At 60.2% G+C, this 19,876-nt stretch overlaps 1 protein-coding gene across 3 annotated transcripts in view; it reads right to left on the bottom strand.

Moving 5' to 3' along the window:
* The window catches only part of TLN1 (talin 1), a 143,678-nt gene that overhangs the window by 41,622 nt on the left and 82,180 nt on the right, over positions 1–19,876 (bottom strand). For 2 of the 3 annotated variants that reach the window (XM_065598567.1, XM_065598568.1), the window contains exons 13-30: positions 15,989–16,169; positions 14,935–15,048; positions 14,287–14,395; positions 13,586–13,794; positions 13,379–13,477; positions 13,086–13,136; positions 11,602–11,769; positions 10,492–10,786; positions 9,600–9,766; positions 7,350–7,478; positions 6,686–6,799; positions 3,936–4,049; positions 3,537–3,671; positions 3,295–3,423; positions 2,966–3,068; positions 2,282–2,490; positions 1,728–1,847; positions 947–1,144 (exon numbers count right to left, since the gene is read on the bottom strand). In XM_065598567.1, coding sequence (XP_065454639.1) covers positions 947–1,144; positions 1,728–1,847; positions 2,282–2,490; positions 2,966–3,068; positions 3,295–3,423; positions 3,537–3,671; positions 3,936–4,049; positions 6,686–6,799; positions 7,350–7,478; positions 9,600–9,766; positions 10,492–10,786; positions 11,602–11,769; positions 13,086–13,136; positions 13,379–13,477; positions 13,586–13,794; positions 14,287–14,395; positions 14,935–15,048; positions 15,989–16,169 — 2,644 coding nt within the window. The remainder of the gene's footprint in view (positions 1–946; positions 1,145–1,727; positions 1,848–2,281; positions 2,491–2,965; positions 3,069–3,294; positions 3,424–3,536; positions 3,672–3,935; positions 4,050–6,685; positions 6,800–7,349; positions 7,479–9,599; positions 9,767–10,491; positions 10,787–11,601; positions 11,770–13,085; positions 13,137–13,378; positions 13,478–13,585; positions 13,795–14,286; positions 14,396–14,934; positions 15,049–15,988; positions 16,170–19,876) is intronic. The other variant, XM_065598569.1, reaches the window with a different exon arrangement.

Here is a 19,876-nt window from a genome sequence, read left to right as displayed (position 1 = left end):
AACCAGCCAGCCACCCACGCCAACCCCCGAGCCAGCCAGCCACTCCCGCCAACCCCCGAGCCAGCCACTCACGCCAACCCCCCAGCCAGCCACTCCCGCCAACCCCCCAACCAGCCAGCCACCCACGCCAACCCCCCAACCAGCCAGCCACCCACGCCAACCCCCCAACCAGCCAGCCACCCACGCCAACCCCCGAGCCAGCCAGCCACTCCCGCCAACCCCCCAGCCAGCCAGCCACTCACGCCAACCCCCCAGCCAGCCAGCCACTCCCGCCAACCCCCGAGCCAGCCAGCCACTCCCGCCAACCCCCCAGCCAGCCAGCCACTCCCGCCAACCCCCGAGCCAGCCAGCCACTCCCGCCAACCCCCCAGCCATCCCACCTACGGCCAAATGGCTCTTCAGCCAGCCACTGGAGAGCCAGCCAACCCCGCAGCCAGTCACTGCATCAACCACTCACGCCAACCCCCGAGCCAGCCAGCCACTCACGCCAACCCCCCAGCCAGCCACTCACGCCAACCCCCCAGCCAGCCAAAGACTGTATCAGCTGCTCACGCCAATCCCCTACCCAGCTAGCCACCTATGCCAAACCGCCAGCCATCCCACCTACCTGCCAAATGGCTCTTCAGCCAGGCACTGGAGAGCCAGCCAACCCCCCAGTCAGCCACTGCACCAGCCAACCCCCAGCCTTCCCACCTATCTGCCGAACACTCTTCAGCCATCCAGCCCAGGCACTGACTAGCCAGCCAACCACCCCCGGTCACTGTAACAGCCGCTTACACCCCAGCCACCCACTGCCAATCAGCACAGCCAGCCAGCCGCTCACCCCAGCACCCAGCCCACCCCAGCCAGACACCTACTGTACCAATTGCTCCCACAACCCCTCCGCCAACCAACCCACCCATTAAACTCCCGCTGGGCCGGTCAGCAGCAAGGCGCCTGCTCTTACCGGGGACTGGCCAGCCATCTCCACGCCGGCCTCCAGGAACTCATTGAAGTCCTGCCCGAATTTGCCGGAGGACCTGGCCAGGTCCTGGGGGGTGCCCCGGGAGGCCTGCACCAACTCGTTGGCAGACTGGTTCAGCCCAGCTGCTGCCTGGTTCAGCTGGCTCTGTGCCTCCTGGAAGCTCTTGGTGCTGGGTGGGAGCTGGGAGCAGAGACAGAGGTGTTGGGGGGGACGACACACAGGAGGGGGAGGTCACAGCCACAGGTATCCAAGCCCTGCTCCCTCTGGGCAGTGCAGGGAGTCCTAGAGATGGGGCACACCTCGATTCCAACAGCAGGGGTTGGCGGCAGCACAGACAGCTGGCCAGTGCCCACGCGCTGCCACCGCCTGGCGTGCCAGGAGCATGTAGCTGTGCTGGGCAAAGCAGCCTCGCCGCTCAGACGACTGAGCAGTGCCTGGCCGGGGGGTCTCAGCAGGGCACGTTGCTCCTAGTTCAGGGAGCTTCCCGCTGAAAACATCCCCTGAAACGTGGCCTAGGGCAGCGTTGGCTGGTGCGAGGGGCCCCACCCCGCAGGACCTGGGCTGGGCACTTCAGACCGCAAGCTTCTTGGTCGCTGTGGAGGGGAAGTGGAGCTGAACCTCGGGGAACGCGTGTCAGAGCGAGCAGCCAGCTCCCCCCGTGGGGCGGGGGCCCCTCCTGGACTGGCCTGCAGGGAAGGATCACACCCAGCCCCATGGCAGGAGGGATGCAAGGAGCATCTCCAGCTCATCTGGCTGCACTCACCGACTCGGCCAGCAGCTTCTTGCTGGCCTCGCTCACGGTGCGAATGGCAGCGTCCACGTCCCGCTGACCTGGGAGGCAGTTCACGCAGCGGTTCAGGGCCTGAGACACGGCCTTGGCCACCTGCCAGGAGACAGGGACAGTCAATTGCACATGCGCATGCCTGCTCCTCCCTGGTACCCCCCTTCTCCGCAGACCTGTCCCTCGAGGGTGAGTGGTGGGCACCTTCCCTCAGCCCCACTGCTGGGGACAGGGAAACCCTCAAGCCCACCAGTGCCTGGGGATTGGGGCTGGAGGGGCTTGCTGGGGGCCCAGGACTCCCCTGGGCCAGGCGCTACTGGCTCTCGGGGTCGCCCGGCTTGGGGGAATGCTGGGGGCCGGGCTGGGGGCCCTGCACTCCCCTGGGTCAGGCGCTGCTGGCTCTCAGGGTCGCCCAGCTTGGGGGAATGCTGGGGGCCGGGCTGGGGGTCCCGCACTCACCTGGGCCAGGCGCTGCTGGCTCTCGGGGTGGGCGGGCTGGGGGGGATGCTGGGGGCTGCTGGGGGCCCCGCACTCACCTGGGCCAGGCGCTGCTGGCTCTCAGGGTCGCCCGGCTTGCCCACGCCCTTGCGCGCCTCCTCGATGAGGTTTCCGGCTTTATCCATGACGTCGCCAGCGCACTCCAGCATGGCACTCTGCACTTGGGGGTCGGACGTGTTGGCTGCGACGCCGCGGGCAGCCTGGCTGAGCGAGCGCAGGGCCTGGGCCACATCCCGGGCAGCGATCCCTGGGAGAGACGCGAGGCATTGACCCAGCGTGCAGAGAGCCTCCCTGACCCACAGCCACCAGCGGACCCCTCCCCTGCTCAGACATCCCTTGTGCAGGCAAGGATCGGCCCCTGCCCTAGGCGGCCCAGAGCTGGACAAGCCTTCCCATTTCCAGGCCACGGGGCCAGCCCTCCCTCCCTCCCTCCCCCATTTCTTCCATCCGGGCCCACAGGGCCGGCCCCTTTCCCCTGCCTCCCCCATCCGGGGGGCTGGATGGTACAGTATTCCTGCCCACAAGCACTGGTCACAGCCATCACATTTACCTTCCTGCTGTCACCCTACGCTGCCACGACAGGCTGTCACCCCCAACGTGAGCCATCGAGGGCACATGTGCACAGCACCCATCACTGGGGCAGGGCTGTACAGGGCCACGAACACAAGGCAGGCCTGGGCCTGCTCCCCTGCCCCCAGGCGTGGAGGGCTCTGCCCTGGTACCTGTATAGTTCTCGTTGCCCTGGGCCACCTCCCCCAGCAGCTGGGCGATGGCGGAACTGACGGCCTTTGTGCTGTTCCCCAGGTCCTGGGCGCACTTCTCCATCTGGGGACAACCAGAGAGGGTTCACCCATCACCCCACAGGTCACCCCCTCCTACTCCTCACCCCAGCCCCTTACCCCCACTCCTTACGCCAACCCCCACGCACCCACCCTCCTACCCCCCTCCTCACCCCAACTGCCCATCAATCCCACCACCATCTCACAGCCCACCTGCTGTCCCTCCTCCTGCCTGGCCACCCACACACCCATCTACCTCCCGGGGCCCTTACCGTCTCCCCTGGCAGGGGCTTGAGTTTTCCGTCTCTGGCAGCAGCCTTGGCTTCCTGCAGGTCTCGTTCCAAGCTCTGCACCATGCTGAGCGCCGTGTCTATCTCCAGGGGCCCACAGGTCTCCTGAGCCTGCAGCAGGAGAAAGGAACTGAGCGACATGGGCAGCAAACCCCGCTCCTGGCAGCTCTACTCTCCTTTCTCGGCTAGTGCCCTCCGGGGCAGGCCAGGGCGGAGCCACTTACCTTCTGGGCAGCTGTCCGGAGCTCGGCCAGGGCTGCGGCCAGATTCTTGGCACACTGGCTGAGCTGCATGGCAGAGGCCTGGTCCGTGATGGTGGGGACAGTGGCTTTGGCTGCAGCAACCATCTTCCCACCAGGCTGTGGGGTGGAAAGGATAAGCCATGAGAACAGGACAGGACAGGAGGCAGCACTCCCATCCCATGCCCAGCAGAGCCCCTGCACTCTGGAGGGGCAGGCAGGGAGATCCCAAACCCAGGGGACGGAATCCACATGTCCTAAGCAGACAAAGCCACTCAGCTTGCCACCAGCAGAGGGTGAGGCCAGCCTGCACCAGAGACGAGGTGAGGGGAGTGCCAGGGCACAGGTCCCCATGCCAGCTGCAGGGGGGAGCCCGGCTGGTACCTGCAGGAAGTTCTGGCTGGCCGAGATGAGCGCGAGCTGAGCGCTGGGGCTATCTGGCTGGGACTGGCTTCCTCGCACGCCCTGTACCAGCATTGGGATCTGATCCGCCACCACCTGCAACCAGACAGGAGAGTGAGTCAATGGGGAGCCCAGAGTGAAACGCACCGCACGGTCAGGGAGTGGGCCCTACGACAGGCCTGGGGCAGAGCTGGGCTCCCTGAGCTCCTGCTCAGAACAGGCCATACAGACGGGTGAACTGGTGCAGAGCTGGGACAGACTGTGCAGAGAGCAGAGTCGGATTCCCATGTCCTTCCCCAGCCAGGAGAGGCCACTCCAAGAGCAGGGACTCACAGCTGAAGGCCAGGAAGGGACCAGCAGATCCCCTAGTCTGACCTGCTGCGTGGCACAGGCCCTTGAATGCCACCCTGGCCCCCCGCCCAGAGCCCCAGAACTTGTGTGTGACTGAAACAGCTTCCGGGAAAGGCAGCCAGGCTGGATCAAGAGACAGAGAATCCAGCACTGCCCACTGTGGGAGTTTCTCCCAGGGTCAGTCACCCTCGCTGTTAAACATTTGGGCCTTATTTCTAATCTGAATGTGTCTGGCTTCAGCTGCCAGCCAGTGGTTCGTGCTCTGCCTGTCTCCGCTAGGAGCCTTTTCTCCCCGGGGAAGGTAGTTACACACTGCAAGCAAGTCACCCCGTGACCTTTCAGCAGACTGAGCTCTTTGAGTCTCTAACTGGTCCCAGGATACGGAGTTGGTCACACCAGCGCCACACACAGAGGTAAATTCACCTCCCTGCTCCCCTGCTCATACATCCCAGGATCACAATAGCCCTTTGTGCCACAGCATGGCCCTGGGAGCTCATGGGCAATTGTCCACTGGGACACCAAAATCCTTCGCAGAGCCACTGGTTTCCAGGGTACAGCCCCTGGCTCTCGGAGGCATGGCTACACTCCTTGCTCCTGGATGGAGAACTTGGCATTTGACTGCATTAAAGCACATTTTCTTTGAGTGGGCCCAGCTTATGAAGTGACCCAGATCACTCTGTATGGCTGCCCCGTCCTCCTCATTATTTACCACTCCGTCAACCTGTGTCATCTGCAAATTTTATCAGCAGTGATTTTATATTTACTGACAGATCATTAATAAAAATATCCAATAGTGTTGGGCCTAGAACTGATCCCCACAGAACCCCACCAGAAACTCCCCCATTCAATGAGCGTTCACCATTGACAACTACTCCTTGAAATCCACCCATTAGCCAGACCTTAGTCCTTTTAACATGTACTTTAAAAATTAGCCCTGTTGTATCAGTAATCAGAATGTCATGTGGTACAAAGTCAGACCCTTACAGAAGTCTCAGTATATTACATCTACACAGTTACCTCTCTCAATCACACTTGTAATCCCAAACAAACAATGAAATTGGGTTTGTTTGACAAGACCTGTTCTCCACAAACCCAAGCTAGCTAACGTTAATTATGTTCCTGCCATTCAATTCTTTATCAGTTGACTCCCTTATCACTTTTCCACCATTTTGCCCAGGATTGAGGTCAGACTAACCAGCTAATAGCTACCGGGGTCATCCCACTTGACTAGAGCTCTGAAATTTCCCCAGTATTCCAAGGTTTATTACAAATCAAATCAGCAAGGTCAGAGATCTCCTTCTAGGACGCTTGGGTGCACGTTATCTGAACCTGCGGATTTCAACAGGTTCGTCCCTAGTGGATGTCGTCGAACATCCTCCTTAGTTATTAAAGGATTGGAAAGTACTTCCTCATCCTCGTGTGATACAAGTGCATTGGCCTGTTTCTTACCAGATACAGAATGTCTCCCTCTTCTGCATCATTCACTGTTTCACTATCTCCATTTACTAATGGGACTATGCCACTGCTAGGCTTTATTTTGCTTCCGATACATGAAAAAAATCTTTCTTACTGTCAGCCCTGCCACCCATGGATTTCTCTTTCTTTAGCTTCCCTTATCAATGTTGTGCACTTTACAATTTCCTATTTATACTGATTGCTATCTACTTCTCTTTTCTTCCAGTTGTTAATATATACATATTATTTCTAGTTGCTGCCTTCATTGCCCCCTTAACCAGGACAGCCTTTTAACCCAAGCTGTCTTATTTCATGTTTACGGAATTGTGGCTTTTTGGTTATCTAATAATGCCCCCCAGCCAACCAGCAAGAGGGTGCTTGAGAGCAGGGTCCGCCCCCCTCCCTGCCAACCTGGGAGAAGCCATTCTGAGAGCAGGGATACCCCCCACAACCCTGGAGAAGTTCCTCCCACCCTGAGAGGGGGCACACCAAGAGCAGGTACCCCCCAATCCCTCCAAACTGGGAGAGGCTGCTCCCATCCCCCCTGCCAACCTGGGAAAGGTCACTCAGAGTAGGGATCCCTGCCCACATTGGGAGAGGCCACTCCCACCCACCCCCACGTGGGAGAAGCCACTCGGGGACCCCTAAGCAGCCCCCAGGCCTGGGCCGCAGGACTAAGATCCTGGCACCGCATGCTACCTCCCACAGTCGGCAGTGAAATGCTTTCCATGGGGCACTGCAGCTCCCCATCCCCCGGGGGCTTCTCCCGTGCCCAGCTCTGACGCCAGGTGGAGCACGGGCTCAGTGTGCGCCAATGTCTGGCGGGGGCAGAGCAGCAGGCAGGGGAAGGGCTCGGTGGGGTGACCCTGCACTGCGACTGCTGGGACGGGGCGGCCCAGGGGGATCGGGAACACCCTGCTCCTTACCTTGCAGCTCTGCACCAGCTGCTGCTGCGCAGCTGGGTTCTTGTTGGAGGCGGCGGCATGCTGCGCGGCGGCAATGGTCTGCGTGGCAGAGGCTGCAGCCTGCTTGGCTGTGTGCTGGCAGGGAGGAAGCAGCAGGTCCGTCAGAGCTGCCTGATGCCCAGGCTGCAGGGCACAGGGAAGGGGGCAGCCCACCCAGCAACCCCAGCCCAGGGCTCCCTCCTGCAGCTGGCCCTCTGCCCCTGGGGCTCTCGCCTGACACTGGGGAGCAGGAACCGCACTGTGCAGCTCTGGGGGCCTGGCCAGCACAGACCCTGCCCTCTGGGGACACCACACCCCAGCCAGCTGTGGGTGAGACGCAGGCACCGGCAGAGCAGCCTATTCACAGAGCCACCCCAGGCCCTCTGGGCAGGGAGCCAAGAACCCATCCCAGTGTGCGGTGGGGCAGGAGGGGTTTCTCTGTGGGGTGTGTCGAGAGAAGGTGACTCTGTGCTCCAGAAAGCTGGGGGCTCCCGGACGCCAGAAGTCGCTGCCTCTGCTCCTTTGGCAGCCCCTCGACCTCCTGATCCTTCCACACAGAAACACCCCCCCCCCCCGCAGGCTCACTCGTCACCTGACCCTTCTGCCACAGCCCCCTCCCCTCCCCTCCCTGCCCCAGGCAGCTCACCTCCAACTTATGCACAAGCTTTTTCTTGATGGCATTCTGAGCTGCGGCATTGGTCGCTATGCGGAGCCCCTCAGCCGCTTCCCGGAGCCGCTGCTGCTGCTCCTCGCTGTCTGGGTGGGCTGCAGCCCCCTGGGCAGAGCAGGAAAACCTTTCAAGTCAGATGCCTCCTAGACTGCACCCAGCAATCTCCCCCACCCTGACAGCAGCTGCTGTATCTCACCCTTAGCACCAGAGTCCCCCCGCTCGGCTCATTACAGCACAAGAGCGGGGTCTGCAATCCGAGCCCCAGAGGAGCACGATGCTTCTCCTAAAGAGGTCAGTAGTGAAAGAAGTAACGGCACTGCTGTGCAAATGCCATTATTAGGTTTCAGAGTCAACACGCCTACTGAGATGCATGGAACCAGTGCTCCGAGCCTGGCACAGAGAACCTCATGGACTGAGAAACAGGAATGAGCTCCTGCCTAAGGGTAACGGGGGGCTGCAGTTTCACAGCCTTGGGATCCCCGCCAAGGTACAGTCTACAAAGAGAATACACCTGTATGTGTTCATATGAAATACTGACATGTGAGTACGCCCCCAAATCTATTTCTTAAAAATACCCTTGTCAAGTGAGCTCTAATACAACAGAAGTAAAGTGAAGTGTGACAATGTAAAGGCAAGTTAAGAACAAGTTCAAACATGTTTTGGTTCGAACTGGTCTTTACAAGTGTTTTAAAGTTTAAAAAAATGCTCTGTATATTAATAGTTATTAATATGGTATTTATGCAAATGTTAATTAAAATAATGCTTAACGTTAAATAGGCAATAAAAGGTAAAAAATGTAATTATATTAGCAAAAACAAATATAGTAAAAAGTAAATAGAAGAACAGGAGTACTTGTGTCACCTTAGAGACTAACAAATTTATTAGAGCATAAGCTTTCGTGGACTACAGCCCACTTCTTCGGATGCATATAGAATGGAACATATAATGAGGAGATATATATACACACATACAGAGAGCATAGACAGGTGGGAGTTGTCTTACCAACTCTGAGAGGCCAATTAATTAAGAGAAAAAAAAAAAACTTTTGAAGTGATAATCAAGCTAGCCGAGTACAGACAGTGTGATAAGAAGTGTGAGAGTACTTACAAGGGGAGATAGAGTCAATGTTTGTAATGGCTCAGCCATTCCCAGTCCTTATTCAAACCGGAGTTGATTGTGTCTAGTTTGCATATCAATTCTAGCTCTGCAGTCTTTCTTGGAGTCTCTGGAGTCAAAAACAGACTCCAAAGAGAGACTGCAGAGCTAGAATTGATATGCAAACTAGACACAATCAACTCCGGTTTGAATAAGGACTGGGAATGGCTGAGCCATTACAAACATTGACTCTATCTCCCCTTGTAAGTACTCTCACACTTCTTATCAAACTGTCTGTACTCGGCTAGCTTGATTATCACTTCAAAAGTTTTTTTTCTCTTAATTAATTGGCCTCTCAGAGTTGGTAAGACAACTCCCACCTGTTTATGCTCTCTGTATGTGTGTATATATATCTCCTCATTATATGTTCCATTCTATATGCATCCGAAGAAGTGGGCTGTAGTCCACGAAAGCTTATGCTCTAATAAATTTGTTAGTCTCTAAGGTGACACAAGTACTCCTGTTCTTCTTTTTGCGGATACAGACTAACACGGCTGTTACTCTGTAAAAAGTAAATGTAATGGTAATTAATTAAAGTAAGTTATAATTAATTATATGCTAATTTTAGATTAGGCACATCCATCTGCCATCAAAGCAATATTAAAAAAATTCTACCCATTCTCCTCATTTAGGGGCTAAAATGTGAGTACAAGGTTATACCGTGAGGCCTGCCTGCTTACCTACCTACCTAACAGAAAACAGCTTTTAACTTTATCACTCACTGTCTCTCACAGCCGCCCCCCAAATGTCTGTAGCTCAAACCTTGAAACATTCAGTTTAGTTTAATTTTAAATGACTAATTACAGACATTACAGGGGGCGCTCAGGCCTGCCCAGAACAGGTCCTGGTGTACTCGCCCCTCTGCCCTATATGCTGAATGCCTGACAGGGCCTGCCCTGCCCTCCCCAGGCCGCGACATGCCTGCCCTCAGCCCGAGAGCCGCACTTCTGCTCTCTGCTACTCCTGGCACCAGGTTGGGGCTGCCTGCCCTGCACAGACCAGGAGCCACACTGGGTTTCCAAAGGAAGCTCGAATCCTGCCCCCCCACCCCTCGCCCGGAGTGCTGCAGACCTTCGCTGCCTCCACCATCTTGGCTGTGGCGTCGGCCAGCATCTTGGCGGCACTTAGCAGCTTGCGCGAGTTCTCCAGGTCCGTCTCCCCCTCGGCGTCAGCTTTGATGGCATTTACGAGGTCAGAGGTTGCCTGAGCCAGAATACGAGCCTGGCGCACCATTTCCCCTGAGGGCCAAAGGAAGAGCTGCCTGTCAGCGAGCCCTGGACATCGCCCACCTGCACACCACATGAGACTGCAGAGGGGTCAGCCGGCGCCCTCCACCCCGCCCTGAGACCGTGGCAGGGTCAGTCGGCGCCCCCCCCTGCACCCCTCACAGCAGGGCCAGCTGGCACCCCCCACCGGCACCCCCTGGGACAGTGGCAGGGTCAGTTGGCGCCGCACCCTGCACCCCTCGCAGCAGGGCCAGCTGGCACCCCCCACCCGCACCCCCTGGGACCGTGGCAGGGTCAGTCGGCGCCCCCCCCCCCGCACCCCTCGCAGCAGGGCCAGCTGGCACCCCCCACCCGCACCCCCTGGGACCGTGGCAGGGTCAGTCGGCGCCTCCCCCGCAGCAGGGCCAGCTGGCACCCCCCACCCGCACCCCCTGGGACCGTGGCAGGGTCAGTCGGCGCCCCCCCCTGCACCCCTCGCAGCAGGGCCAGCTGGCACCCCCCACCTGCACCCTCACTGGGAGCTCTTCATGTCCCTGCACCCCACTCCTAGGCCATGGCAAGGTCAGTGCAGGCCTGGCAGAGACGGACCCTTCACCTTGTGAGATCACAGCATGGAGCAGGCTCTATGCCAGCAGCCCATGCGGGCCACCACCCTAGAAGATGCTGTTACCCTGTGATGGCCCCTCCCCAGCCCCCCCCCCCCCCGCCCTGTGGTTCTCCAGGCCCCCGCCCCTCACCCGCGTCGCCCATGGAGCTGAAGATATTCTCGGTGACGTTGAGGATGGTGTCAGTGGCCTGGTCGTAGCGCCCGATGGGCTGCCCGCCGGTGGCGTGCTGTTTGATGTGCTGCAGCAGGTCGTTCAGGGCCTGCGTCACTGCTGTGGCTGCCACCCCCACCTGCTTCAGCAGCTGGTCATCATTGGTGGCTGCCTGGGAGGCCTCCACGCAGCCTTCCGCCGACTTCGCCACCAGCTTGCCAGCCTCAATCAGCTGCTCCTGGCACACAGGGGAGCTGATCGTGGGAGCCACCACCTGCAGGAGAAGGGGGAGACCACCAGCGCCGTTACTGACCCCGGCCCCACGTCACCAGCACTGCAGCACACACAGGGTTAATACTGCCCCCCCTGGGTCCAGCACTGCAGCACTCACAGGGTTAATACTGCCCCGCTGGGTCCAGCACTGCAGCGCACACAGGGTTAATACTGCCCCGCTGGGTCCAGCACTGCAGCGCACACAGGGTTAATACTGCCCCCCTGGGTCCAGCACTGCAGCGCACACAGGGTTAATACTGCCCCGCTGGGTCCAGCACTGCAGCACACACAGGGTTAATACTGCCCCGCTGGGTCCAGCACTGCAGCACACACAGGGTTAATACTGCCCCGCTGGGTCCAGCACTGCAGCGCAGAGAGGGTTAATGCCCCCGGCCCCAAGGGGGTTCATTCAGAAAGGGCTTGGGGCCCCGGGACAGTTACAGACCCAACAAAGGCCACGGGGCAGGGAGCTCTGCCAGCCCTGCAAACCCAGGGCCAGCGGACAGAGCAGGAGCTCAGTGCATCAGCCCCAGGTCCCCCTCCCTCCCATGAAAGCGGGGCAGCAGGAGGGGCCGGAGGTACCCAGGGCCCAGCCCAGTTAGAGCGAGCAGCTGTCGGACACCGGGAACTGGCCCTGGGAGCAGCTCCCCTGGGCTGCCCCAGCTGGGTATTCTGAGCAGCCCTGCAGAGCATGGAGCTGTCGCCTTTCGTCCTGTGCCGGCTCTGCAGCGCTGAACGGAGGGTGCTGGGCGCAGAGCAGGGGTGGTGTGCGGGCAGGGGAGGGATCAGCCACCTGGCTCCTGAGCCGGCTCTTACCTTGGTGCAGGCCACCAGCTGGGAGGTGGAGAGGGCGCACTGCGTGGCAGCCGCGATCACCTGGGTTTGCAGCGCCGAGTCCTCTGTCTTCTGGGCCACATTCTTGGCTTTCAGGACCAGCGCAGCGGCTGCGCTGGCCACTGCCTTAGCCAGCTGCATGAGCATGTCCTGGGGGGAGGCAGAGGGTCAGTGCAGGCCCCGGCGCACGGAGCTGCAGGCCAGCTGGCAGGCCCACCCAGAACCTCGTGAAATATTCAACAGGGAAACAGGAGCTCGTAGGACCGTCTCATGTAACCAGCCCTGGGGAGGGCTCAGAGCCAGCAACGCCTGCGGGCAACAACGGGCACTGCCCGCTGCAGGCCACAGCCAGTACTGAGACCGCACACGCCGCAGGCTCCGAGCAAGTGTCGCCACACGACGGGCACCACCAGCCACACTGCAGGCAGCCTGCCCCTCAGCAGAACCACGGCTCTGACAGCACACAACAGACAACCACCGACACAACCCGCTGCAATCGACAATCCACATTCCCCCAGAGCGCTCCGCACGCGGCACATGGCAGCCGGCAGGCACGGGCCACGAGGCCCTGTCCTTGCACACATGGCCAGCCCTACCACACCGCACACTGCCCTGGCAGTCCACCTCCCTCACCCAGAGCCCCTGCTACAGATGCTCCGGACCCGGCCGGCCGGCCTTCCCTCCCTTGCTCCTCAATCTGCTGCAATCAGAGGCCGCTTTCCCCCGACCCATCACCGGTTCCAGCCACAATCACAAGCCAGGAGAAGATATGCACCAAGCTCATTAGTTCCCAGTCCCAATCACACCCAGATTAACCGACTGCAGCAGCAGCGACCCCGGCAGGAGAGTGCGGGAGGCAGGAAGTGGATACACTCGGGTCTGGCTGCTGAGAAGCAGAGCCTGGCAGACGGAGGTCAGGCTGGGGGCTCGGGCTCTGCTCCCCTTGGTGTCTGTCTGAACAGCTACATGCCAGTCACTGCGCCTGACCCAACCCCTCGGCCTGCAGCACAGACGAGAGCCTCAGGGCCTAGAACGGGAAGTCCTGAGAGCGGCTCAGACAGGCCAGTCCCATCACTCTCAGCCCCTTATTCCCTACTGGCTGCCTCTCTCTAGCGCGTCCCTTCATGGACTCCTGCAGCCCTCTCCTTCCTCTCAGCTCCTCCCCTTGCCTCAGCTCCATCTCCCCTCTGCTCTGCGCCAGTCCCACTGGCCGGGCGCCCCCAAGAGCACTACACATCTGTGCGGCCCCCATGCCGGCGTGAGCCCGGGCAGGAGGGCTCTGCTGGCTCAGGGACAGTCAGTGCTGGGGGAAGGGGGGGTCCACTGGAGCAGAGTGACCTGAGTGCATGAACTTCCGAGATTCAGCTACAGGAAAAGCAGATTTTGACAAGTTCCCTTCCCAAAGAACCCAGCTGATTGTGTTCCCGAGAGGAGGGCTGGGAGCCCCTGGACTCCCCCCTCTTTACCGTCTTTGGCTCTGAGGTGGGCAGGGTCCGAGCGCGGCGGCTCTCTGGGATCTGCACGGGAATCCACAAGAGAAGAAGCGTTACTCCGTGGAGGCTCTGGCTGGGGGCAGGAGTGGCCCTGCCCCCCGTGTCTGGCACAGCAGTCGTCCACAGGGCCCGGGCTGGGGCAGCCCACACCGCCTGCCCCAGCCTCCGTGCTGGGAGAAGGGACCCGCAGGACAATCCTGCGAAAAGGACCTGCTCCCATTAGCGTCCATCCACCCCGTCCCTCCCCTGGCCAGGGCTGCGCTCACCTGGAACCGAGGATCCGTGTCGCTCTCTCCAATCTGCTGCAGCAGCTCCCCGCTTGTCTGGCCCACGGAGCCGGCCGCCTGCAGCAGGTTCTGTCGCGGCTGCAGGGAACCAGGGCAAACACATGATCAGGCCTCGGAGCCCCTCCCCGCTGCTCCCCTGGCCCGTCGCCCCCTCTGTCCCTCTTTCCTCCCCTGCCCCACGCTCACCTCGACACTGGCTGGCTGTGCCGTTTTCAGCAGGTCTGAGACAGCGCTCGCCAGGTTCTTGGCAGCCTGCAGGAGCTGTCGCCCATTCCCCCCTTCATCCTCCATGAGCGCGGCCAGCAGCTTCACGCCCTTGGACATCTCGGTCAGGTTGGAGGAGATGGTGGTGACGGCGCAGCCCACGGCCGTGTAATCCGTGTCGGCCGGGTCCCCTGCGCAGGGAGGAGACAGGAGTAGTGGGAGCAGCAAGGGCAGCAAGTAGCCCCCACAGCCCAAGGAGACGGAAGCGCCAAGCCTGCCCCAGCCCAGTGACTGCTTGGCCCGACTCCCCTGCCCGTCCTGGAGCCCAGGGGGCACAGCCCAGGCCTGGGGGTGCGATGGGCTGGGAGGCCGGTGCCACGGTGGGAACTGTGTGATACACTCACATTCAGAGGGAGAGCAGCAACGCAGAGTGGGGGTGAGGCAGGGGGAGCCCAGCTCCTTGGGACCAAGAGGGGCATGGGGCAGAGAGCACTGGCGGCAGGGCAGGGGGCTAGGATTTCTGCTGCGTGGGGGCAGTGTCCGGGGTCCAGCCAGCACTGGGCCTTGCTGGGGGAAGGGGCAACAGTCTCTACCCCAGGGTCCAATCTTGGGTCACACCAGTCGCAGAGGTCCCAGCACTAGGCAGGGGCAGGGCGCCCCTGCAGCCCAGCCCCAGGACACACCTGCAGTCAGGTTCACCACGGAGGCAGTGCCGGCAGTGATGGCGTCCACCTGCGAATGGATCTCGTGCTTCGACTCGTCCATCTTGTTCTTGCGCCAGGCTTTGGAAGCCTGAAAGAGTGAGAGCAGAGTCAGGCCCGGGACCCCTCAGCCCCATCTGTGAGCAGGGGGGGGGGCTGCTGTGAGGGGGGGGGTGCCTCCTCAGCCCCTCCCTGAGCTCAAAAGAGAACCAGCCCAGTTCATGCAGGACAGGTCCATCAATGGCTATTAGCCAGGCTGGGCAGGGATGGTGTCCGTAGCCTGTTTCCAGAAGCTGGGAGTGGGCGACAGGGGATGGGTCAGTCGATGATTCCATTCTGTTCATTCCCTCAGGGGCCCCTGGCATTGGCCATTGTCGGCAGACAGGATACTGGGCTGGATGGACCATTGGTCTGACCCAGTCCGGCCGTTCTGATGTTTGGGGTCTGGGGCCCCTAGTCCTGCCCCTCATGGGACAGAACTCCTCAGGGCGGGAGTCACTCCCAGAGACCTGGCCCCCTCATCCCTGGGGGACAGAACCTCCCAGAACAAGGTCCTCCCCAACAACTCCATACCCTCCCCCCACTGCCTCCCGCCAGGCTGGGGAAGGGAGAGGGCATTCGAACACTCACGGCGTCCTGCCCAAGGGGCGGCAGCGTCTCAAAGTCGTCCAGGGTGGCCTGCGCCGCGTGCACGGCCTGCATGCTGGAGTTGATGGTGCCAGTCAGGGCCTGCTGAGCTGAGGTCTGCAACACACGAGGGGGAACAGGGCTAAGGGCCCTGCAGGGGCTGAGCGCCCGGTCTGGTCCCTGCCCCGCCCAGCACTAGGTGGGGGCTACGCTGACCCATGCAGAGGGGCAGGAAAGCGGTTGCCGATGCTGAGGCTTTGGGCAGGTGTTTCTGCAGAGAGGACACAGCCAGAACTGTATCCAATGCACGGCATGACAGCCACTCCACAGCGATGGGGAGGGAACATGGCCTGCCCAGAGCCGTCCAGCTGGGAGCCCAATGAGACCTTCCCAGATCAAGTCAGCACCTCTCGCCAAGCCCTGGGCAAAGCCCAGAGCCAGGGCCCCTACCTGGACAGACCTAACAAGGAAAGATCTGGAGCTGTGTTTGACACCTGCCCGGAGGGCGACGTCTGGGACCACAGGCAGCTCAGGGCAAGCCACGTCTTGGGCCAAAGGAGATGCACGAGGCCGGTGTCGGCAAGTCTGTCCCCTGCCTCGCCCACCCCACCCTCCATGAGCACAGCACCAGCTGAGCAAGGCCCCGGCTGGGGGGGGGGGGGGGGGGGCGAGAAATGCTGCCCCACCCGGAGCACAAGTGGGGTGAGGCTGGAAAAGCCCCTTGCCGCACATACCGCTGCAGGGGCCGCCGGCCTGGGCAGGGCCAGACTCCACAGGGGCTGACAAGCGGCTGGCAACGCTGAGCTGGAAGTGTTGCACAGCTGCCGGGAGCTCAGGCTGAAAGGAGGACCCAAGTCACCATGGACAGGGGATCCAAGAGTGGCTCGGAGGGAATGGGGCAGGGAAAGGGGTCTGCACTGGGGAGGTCTGTGAGAACGCACAAGGGCAGCGTGCCAATTAACACCCAGCCCAGGGGAGAACGGCCCATCCCTACACGTTCCCCACGACTCAGCCAAAGGCGGGCAGAGCCGGCTGTCTGCGGCAGAGCAGCTCTTACCAGGGGGGGCATGTGCCCTCGGTGCATCTGGCCACTGGTGATCTGCTGCTGCGCCTGTGGCATTGTGCCAACCTGGAAGTTCTCTGGCCCGCCGGCCCCTGAGCGCATGATGGCTGGCAGGGCTACTGAGCCGTGCTCCACCTTGCCCACGCGGTTAAACTGCTGCTGCAGAACAGTCGACCTGCAAGAGAACCAGCACCGCCGGCTACAGCTCAGCTCTCAGGGGTTCAAGGATTCCACGGCCCAAAAGGGCCACGGCACTCAGCAGGACTCTCCCTCGAGCTAGAGCAGGTCTTTCAGAAAAACATCCCATCGCTTTCAGTATTGTCAGGGATGGAGAGCCCAGCGCGACCCTCTGTAGATGGCTCCAATAGCTAATGACCTTCCATCAAACTTTACCCTTTCGTTTTACTCTGCATGCGTCTGGCTTCAACTCCCAGCCACTGGATTGAGTTACACCTTCCTCTGCTAGACTGAAGAGCCACTATTACAAAAGCGGTTACCTACCTTTCCGTAACTGGTGTTCTTTGAGATGTGTTGCTCATGCCCATTGCATTTTAGGTGTGCGCGGCTGTCGGACATTTCTACCTTAGCGGTATCCGTAGGGCTGGCTGAGGTGCCCACCGGAGTGCCGTGCTCATGTGTTGGTATATCAGGCGCCGCCGGCTCTGTGCCCTCTCAGTTCCTTCTTACCGGCGACTCCAACAGAGGGGCAGGAGGGCGGGTCATGGAATGGACATGAGCAACACATCTCGGAGAACAACAGTTATGAAAGGTCGGTAACCGTTTTTCCTTCTTCGCGTACGTGCTCATGTCGATTCCATTCTAGGTGACTTTCAAGAAGTATCCTCGGAGGTGGGCTTGGAGCTCACAGCTAGCAGCTTGCCACACTGCTCTACTGAAGCCAGCATCGTCCCGGGCCTGCTGGGTAAGCGCGCAATGGGACGTGAATGTGTGGATGGACGACCAGGTGGCCACCCTACAGATGTCCTGGATTGGCACTTGGGCTAGGAAAGCTGCCCACGAGGCCTGTGCCCTGGTTAAATGGGTGGTTACAATCACTAGACGGGGTACCTTCGCCTGATCGTAGCAGCAGCAAATTCAAGCAGTAATCCAAGAAAAAATTCTTTGAGCAGACACTGGACGACCTTTCATCAATGCACTGCTGGGTGTAACCTGACGATATTATGTCGAGTACCCAACAGTCGCAACCAGGCCGCCCAGAAAGGGCACAGACTGTTGAGGAAAGAGTAGTAGGGTGGCTCCTGGGATGTGACTGGGGCGCTGTCCTCGAGCGCATCCTCAAAATGCCTGTTCCTGGCTTCCTAGGCCTCTGGAAGGGCCAGGCTGGGAAGATGAACGTGAAGATGACAGGTGTTGCTGCTTAGATCCCTTGTCTCTGGCCTTTCTTCTGTAGGTGCTCAGTTGCGGAGTCCCCCAAGACCTAGACTGCAGGAGTGGAGGAGGCGGAGGACAGAACGGCTTCCTGGCCTGGGGAGGAGTGTGCAGGCCTAAGGAGCGGAGGGTGGCCCAGGAGTCTTTAAGGCCATGGAGCCGTGTGTCCATGAGCTCGAAGAGGAGCCCAGCCCCCTCAAATGGGAGGTCCTGAATAGTGACCTGCATCTCCCGGGATAACCCGGAGGACTGTAACCTGGAGCCGTGCCTCATCACTACTGCAGAAGCGCCAACCCTGGCCACCGAATCTGTCGCGTCCCAGGCCATCTGGAGGGCACCTCTCGCTACTGTTTTGCCCTCGTCCACCAAGGCGGCGAACTCCTGGGCTCGGTCCTGTGGGAGGCCTCCTTGAACTTGCTGATGGAGTCCCACGGATTAAAATTGTACCTGCCTAACAGGGCTGGGAGTTAGACACCCAAAATTGGAGGCTGGCCATTGAATAAATTTTCCTGCCAAACAAGTCCAGTCTCTTGGAGTCTTTGTTTTTCGGTGTGCCACTCACCTGTCCCTGCCTGTCCCTCTCATTGATAGCGGACACAATCAACGACCCTGCTGGAGGAGGCGTGTAGAGATATTCGAATCCCTTTGCAGGGGCATCGTATGTAGAATGGAAGAGGGGGTCAGCCACGGCGACTTCGCACTCTGAAGGACCCCTGGGTGGACGGGCAGCGCGATCCAGGCCAGGTTGGTGGAGGGTATAACATTAAAAAAGGTTGTCCAACTCCTCCACTAGCTCCTCAATTTCCAGGTTCAGATTGGCAGCCACCCTTTTAAGGAGGGCCTGGTGCTCCTGGAACTCGTCGGGGTGGCTGCCTGTTTGGGAGGGGCCCGTCACCGCTTTGTCCAGAGACGACAACAACGACTGCACCGCAGGGGGAGGGGCGGGTTACCCTTAGGCGTTGGAGCCTGCTGTGCTGTCCCCGCGTCGGATTCGGCACCACGCTCCAACTGTGGTGCTGTGGCGGTTTGTCTGAGGTGGCCAGGGAGGAACGGTGGGAGAATGCCCCACAGATTCCAGTACAGCCACGGAGCGGGCCACTGCCCCTGCTGCCACGCCGCCGCCACGGATGCTGTGCCAGTCTCGCGGGTCGGCGCTGATTCACCCTTCCTCAGCAAGGGACTGAACTCCTGCTCCGACTCAGAACACTGCTCCTCCGGTTCCGAGGGCAGAGCCGTGGAGGCCTGAGTCTGCCGACTGATCCTCGTCGGTGACCGGTGAGAAGAGGGCGAGGATCCGTGCCTGCTCGACAAGCGGTACTGGGGAGGCGGAGACCAGTGCCATGAACTGGAGCAATCCTGCCCCGGTGGGGACCGAGGGCTGGGAGAACGTCTAGGTGATGTTGACCTGCGCCATGGCGATCTCTGGCAGGAAGCTTGCCGTTACCGAGGGTATAGGGACCAGTGCCTCGACGCCGATGTCCCAAGCCTGGTAGGGGGAGAGTATGGCGTCAGGGACCTGGGTCTTATGACTGGAGACCGAGGTCATGGTGCCGGGGCCCTAGGTGGGGCGATGGGGATCTACACCTGCAGTGGGTTCTGAGAATACTCCACTGCCCTATAGGATAGTCCCAGGACTGGTTTGTCCTTAGATGTTGGGGTCTTAGCAGAGTCCGGCGCCTGGTGCAACGTCTGCGGTGCCAGCCAGTCTGTTTCTTCTTTAGCCCATGGGCACTTCGGGCAGCAAAGGCTCTAAGAGATGCTGGGGTCCCCTGCCACTCCCGGGAGTCAGAGGTGGATCCCTGGCTGGGCTCGGGGGTCGGACAGCAGCTATACCCACGTGAAGCTCAAGGGCGAACACGTGGCCTGACATCAGCCCTTTGCCTGAAGCCCCCTTCCCCTCTGGTGCTGGGGAGCTCTTCTTCTTTTGCTGCTTCTTAGGCACGGGCGAGAGGGAACAGTGCCGGGCGGAGCACTCCACACCGATGCCAAAGGTAGGAGTGGAGTTCGAGCGGGAGGGCTCCGATGCAGGACGAAGCACAGCCTCCACGAGGAGGGCCCTCAAGCAGATATCCCGCTCCTTCTGGGTTCTAGGATGAAAGTTCTTACAGATCCTGCACTTGTCCTCTCTATGGGACGCCCCCAAACAGCTGTTGTGGGGGGTCACTGATCGGCATTGGCCTACTGCATGAGAAGCACGCTTCGAAGTGGGGGCAAGAGGCGGCGGATGCCCCACTCCGGTGCAAAGTTCCAGCCAAGACTAACTACCAAACTAACCTAGCACTTAACTTAATGGCTAACTAAATACCTACAAACCATACACAAAGAAGATAGACAATGGGTTGTAAAGAGCCATTAACAACCAACCACGGGTAAGAAGAAATGAGAGGGCGGAGGGCCTGCAGCGCCTGATATACCAGCGAACGAGCGCGGCACTCAAGGGGGTGCCACAGCTGATCCGACGGATACCGCTAAGGCAAAAATTTCCAACAACGC

This window comes from Chrysemys picta, chromosome 6, assembly GCF_011386835.1.
Source record: "Chrysemys picta bellii isolate R12L10 chromosome 6, ASM1138683v2, whole genome shotgun sequence".
Lineage (NCBI taxonomy): Eukaryota > Metazoa > Chordata > Testudines > Emydidae > Chrysemys > Chrysemys picta.
Note: the sequence above shows the minus strand (reverse complement) of the source record. Positions and strands in the feature narration are given on the sequence as shown.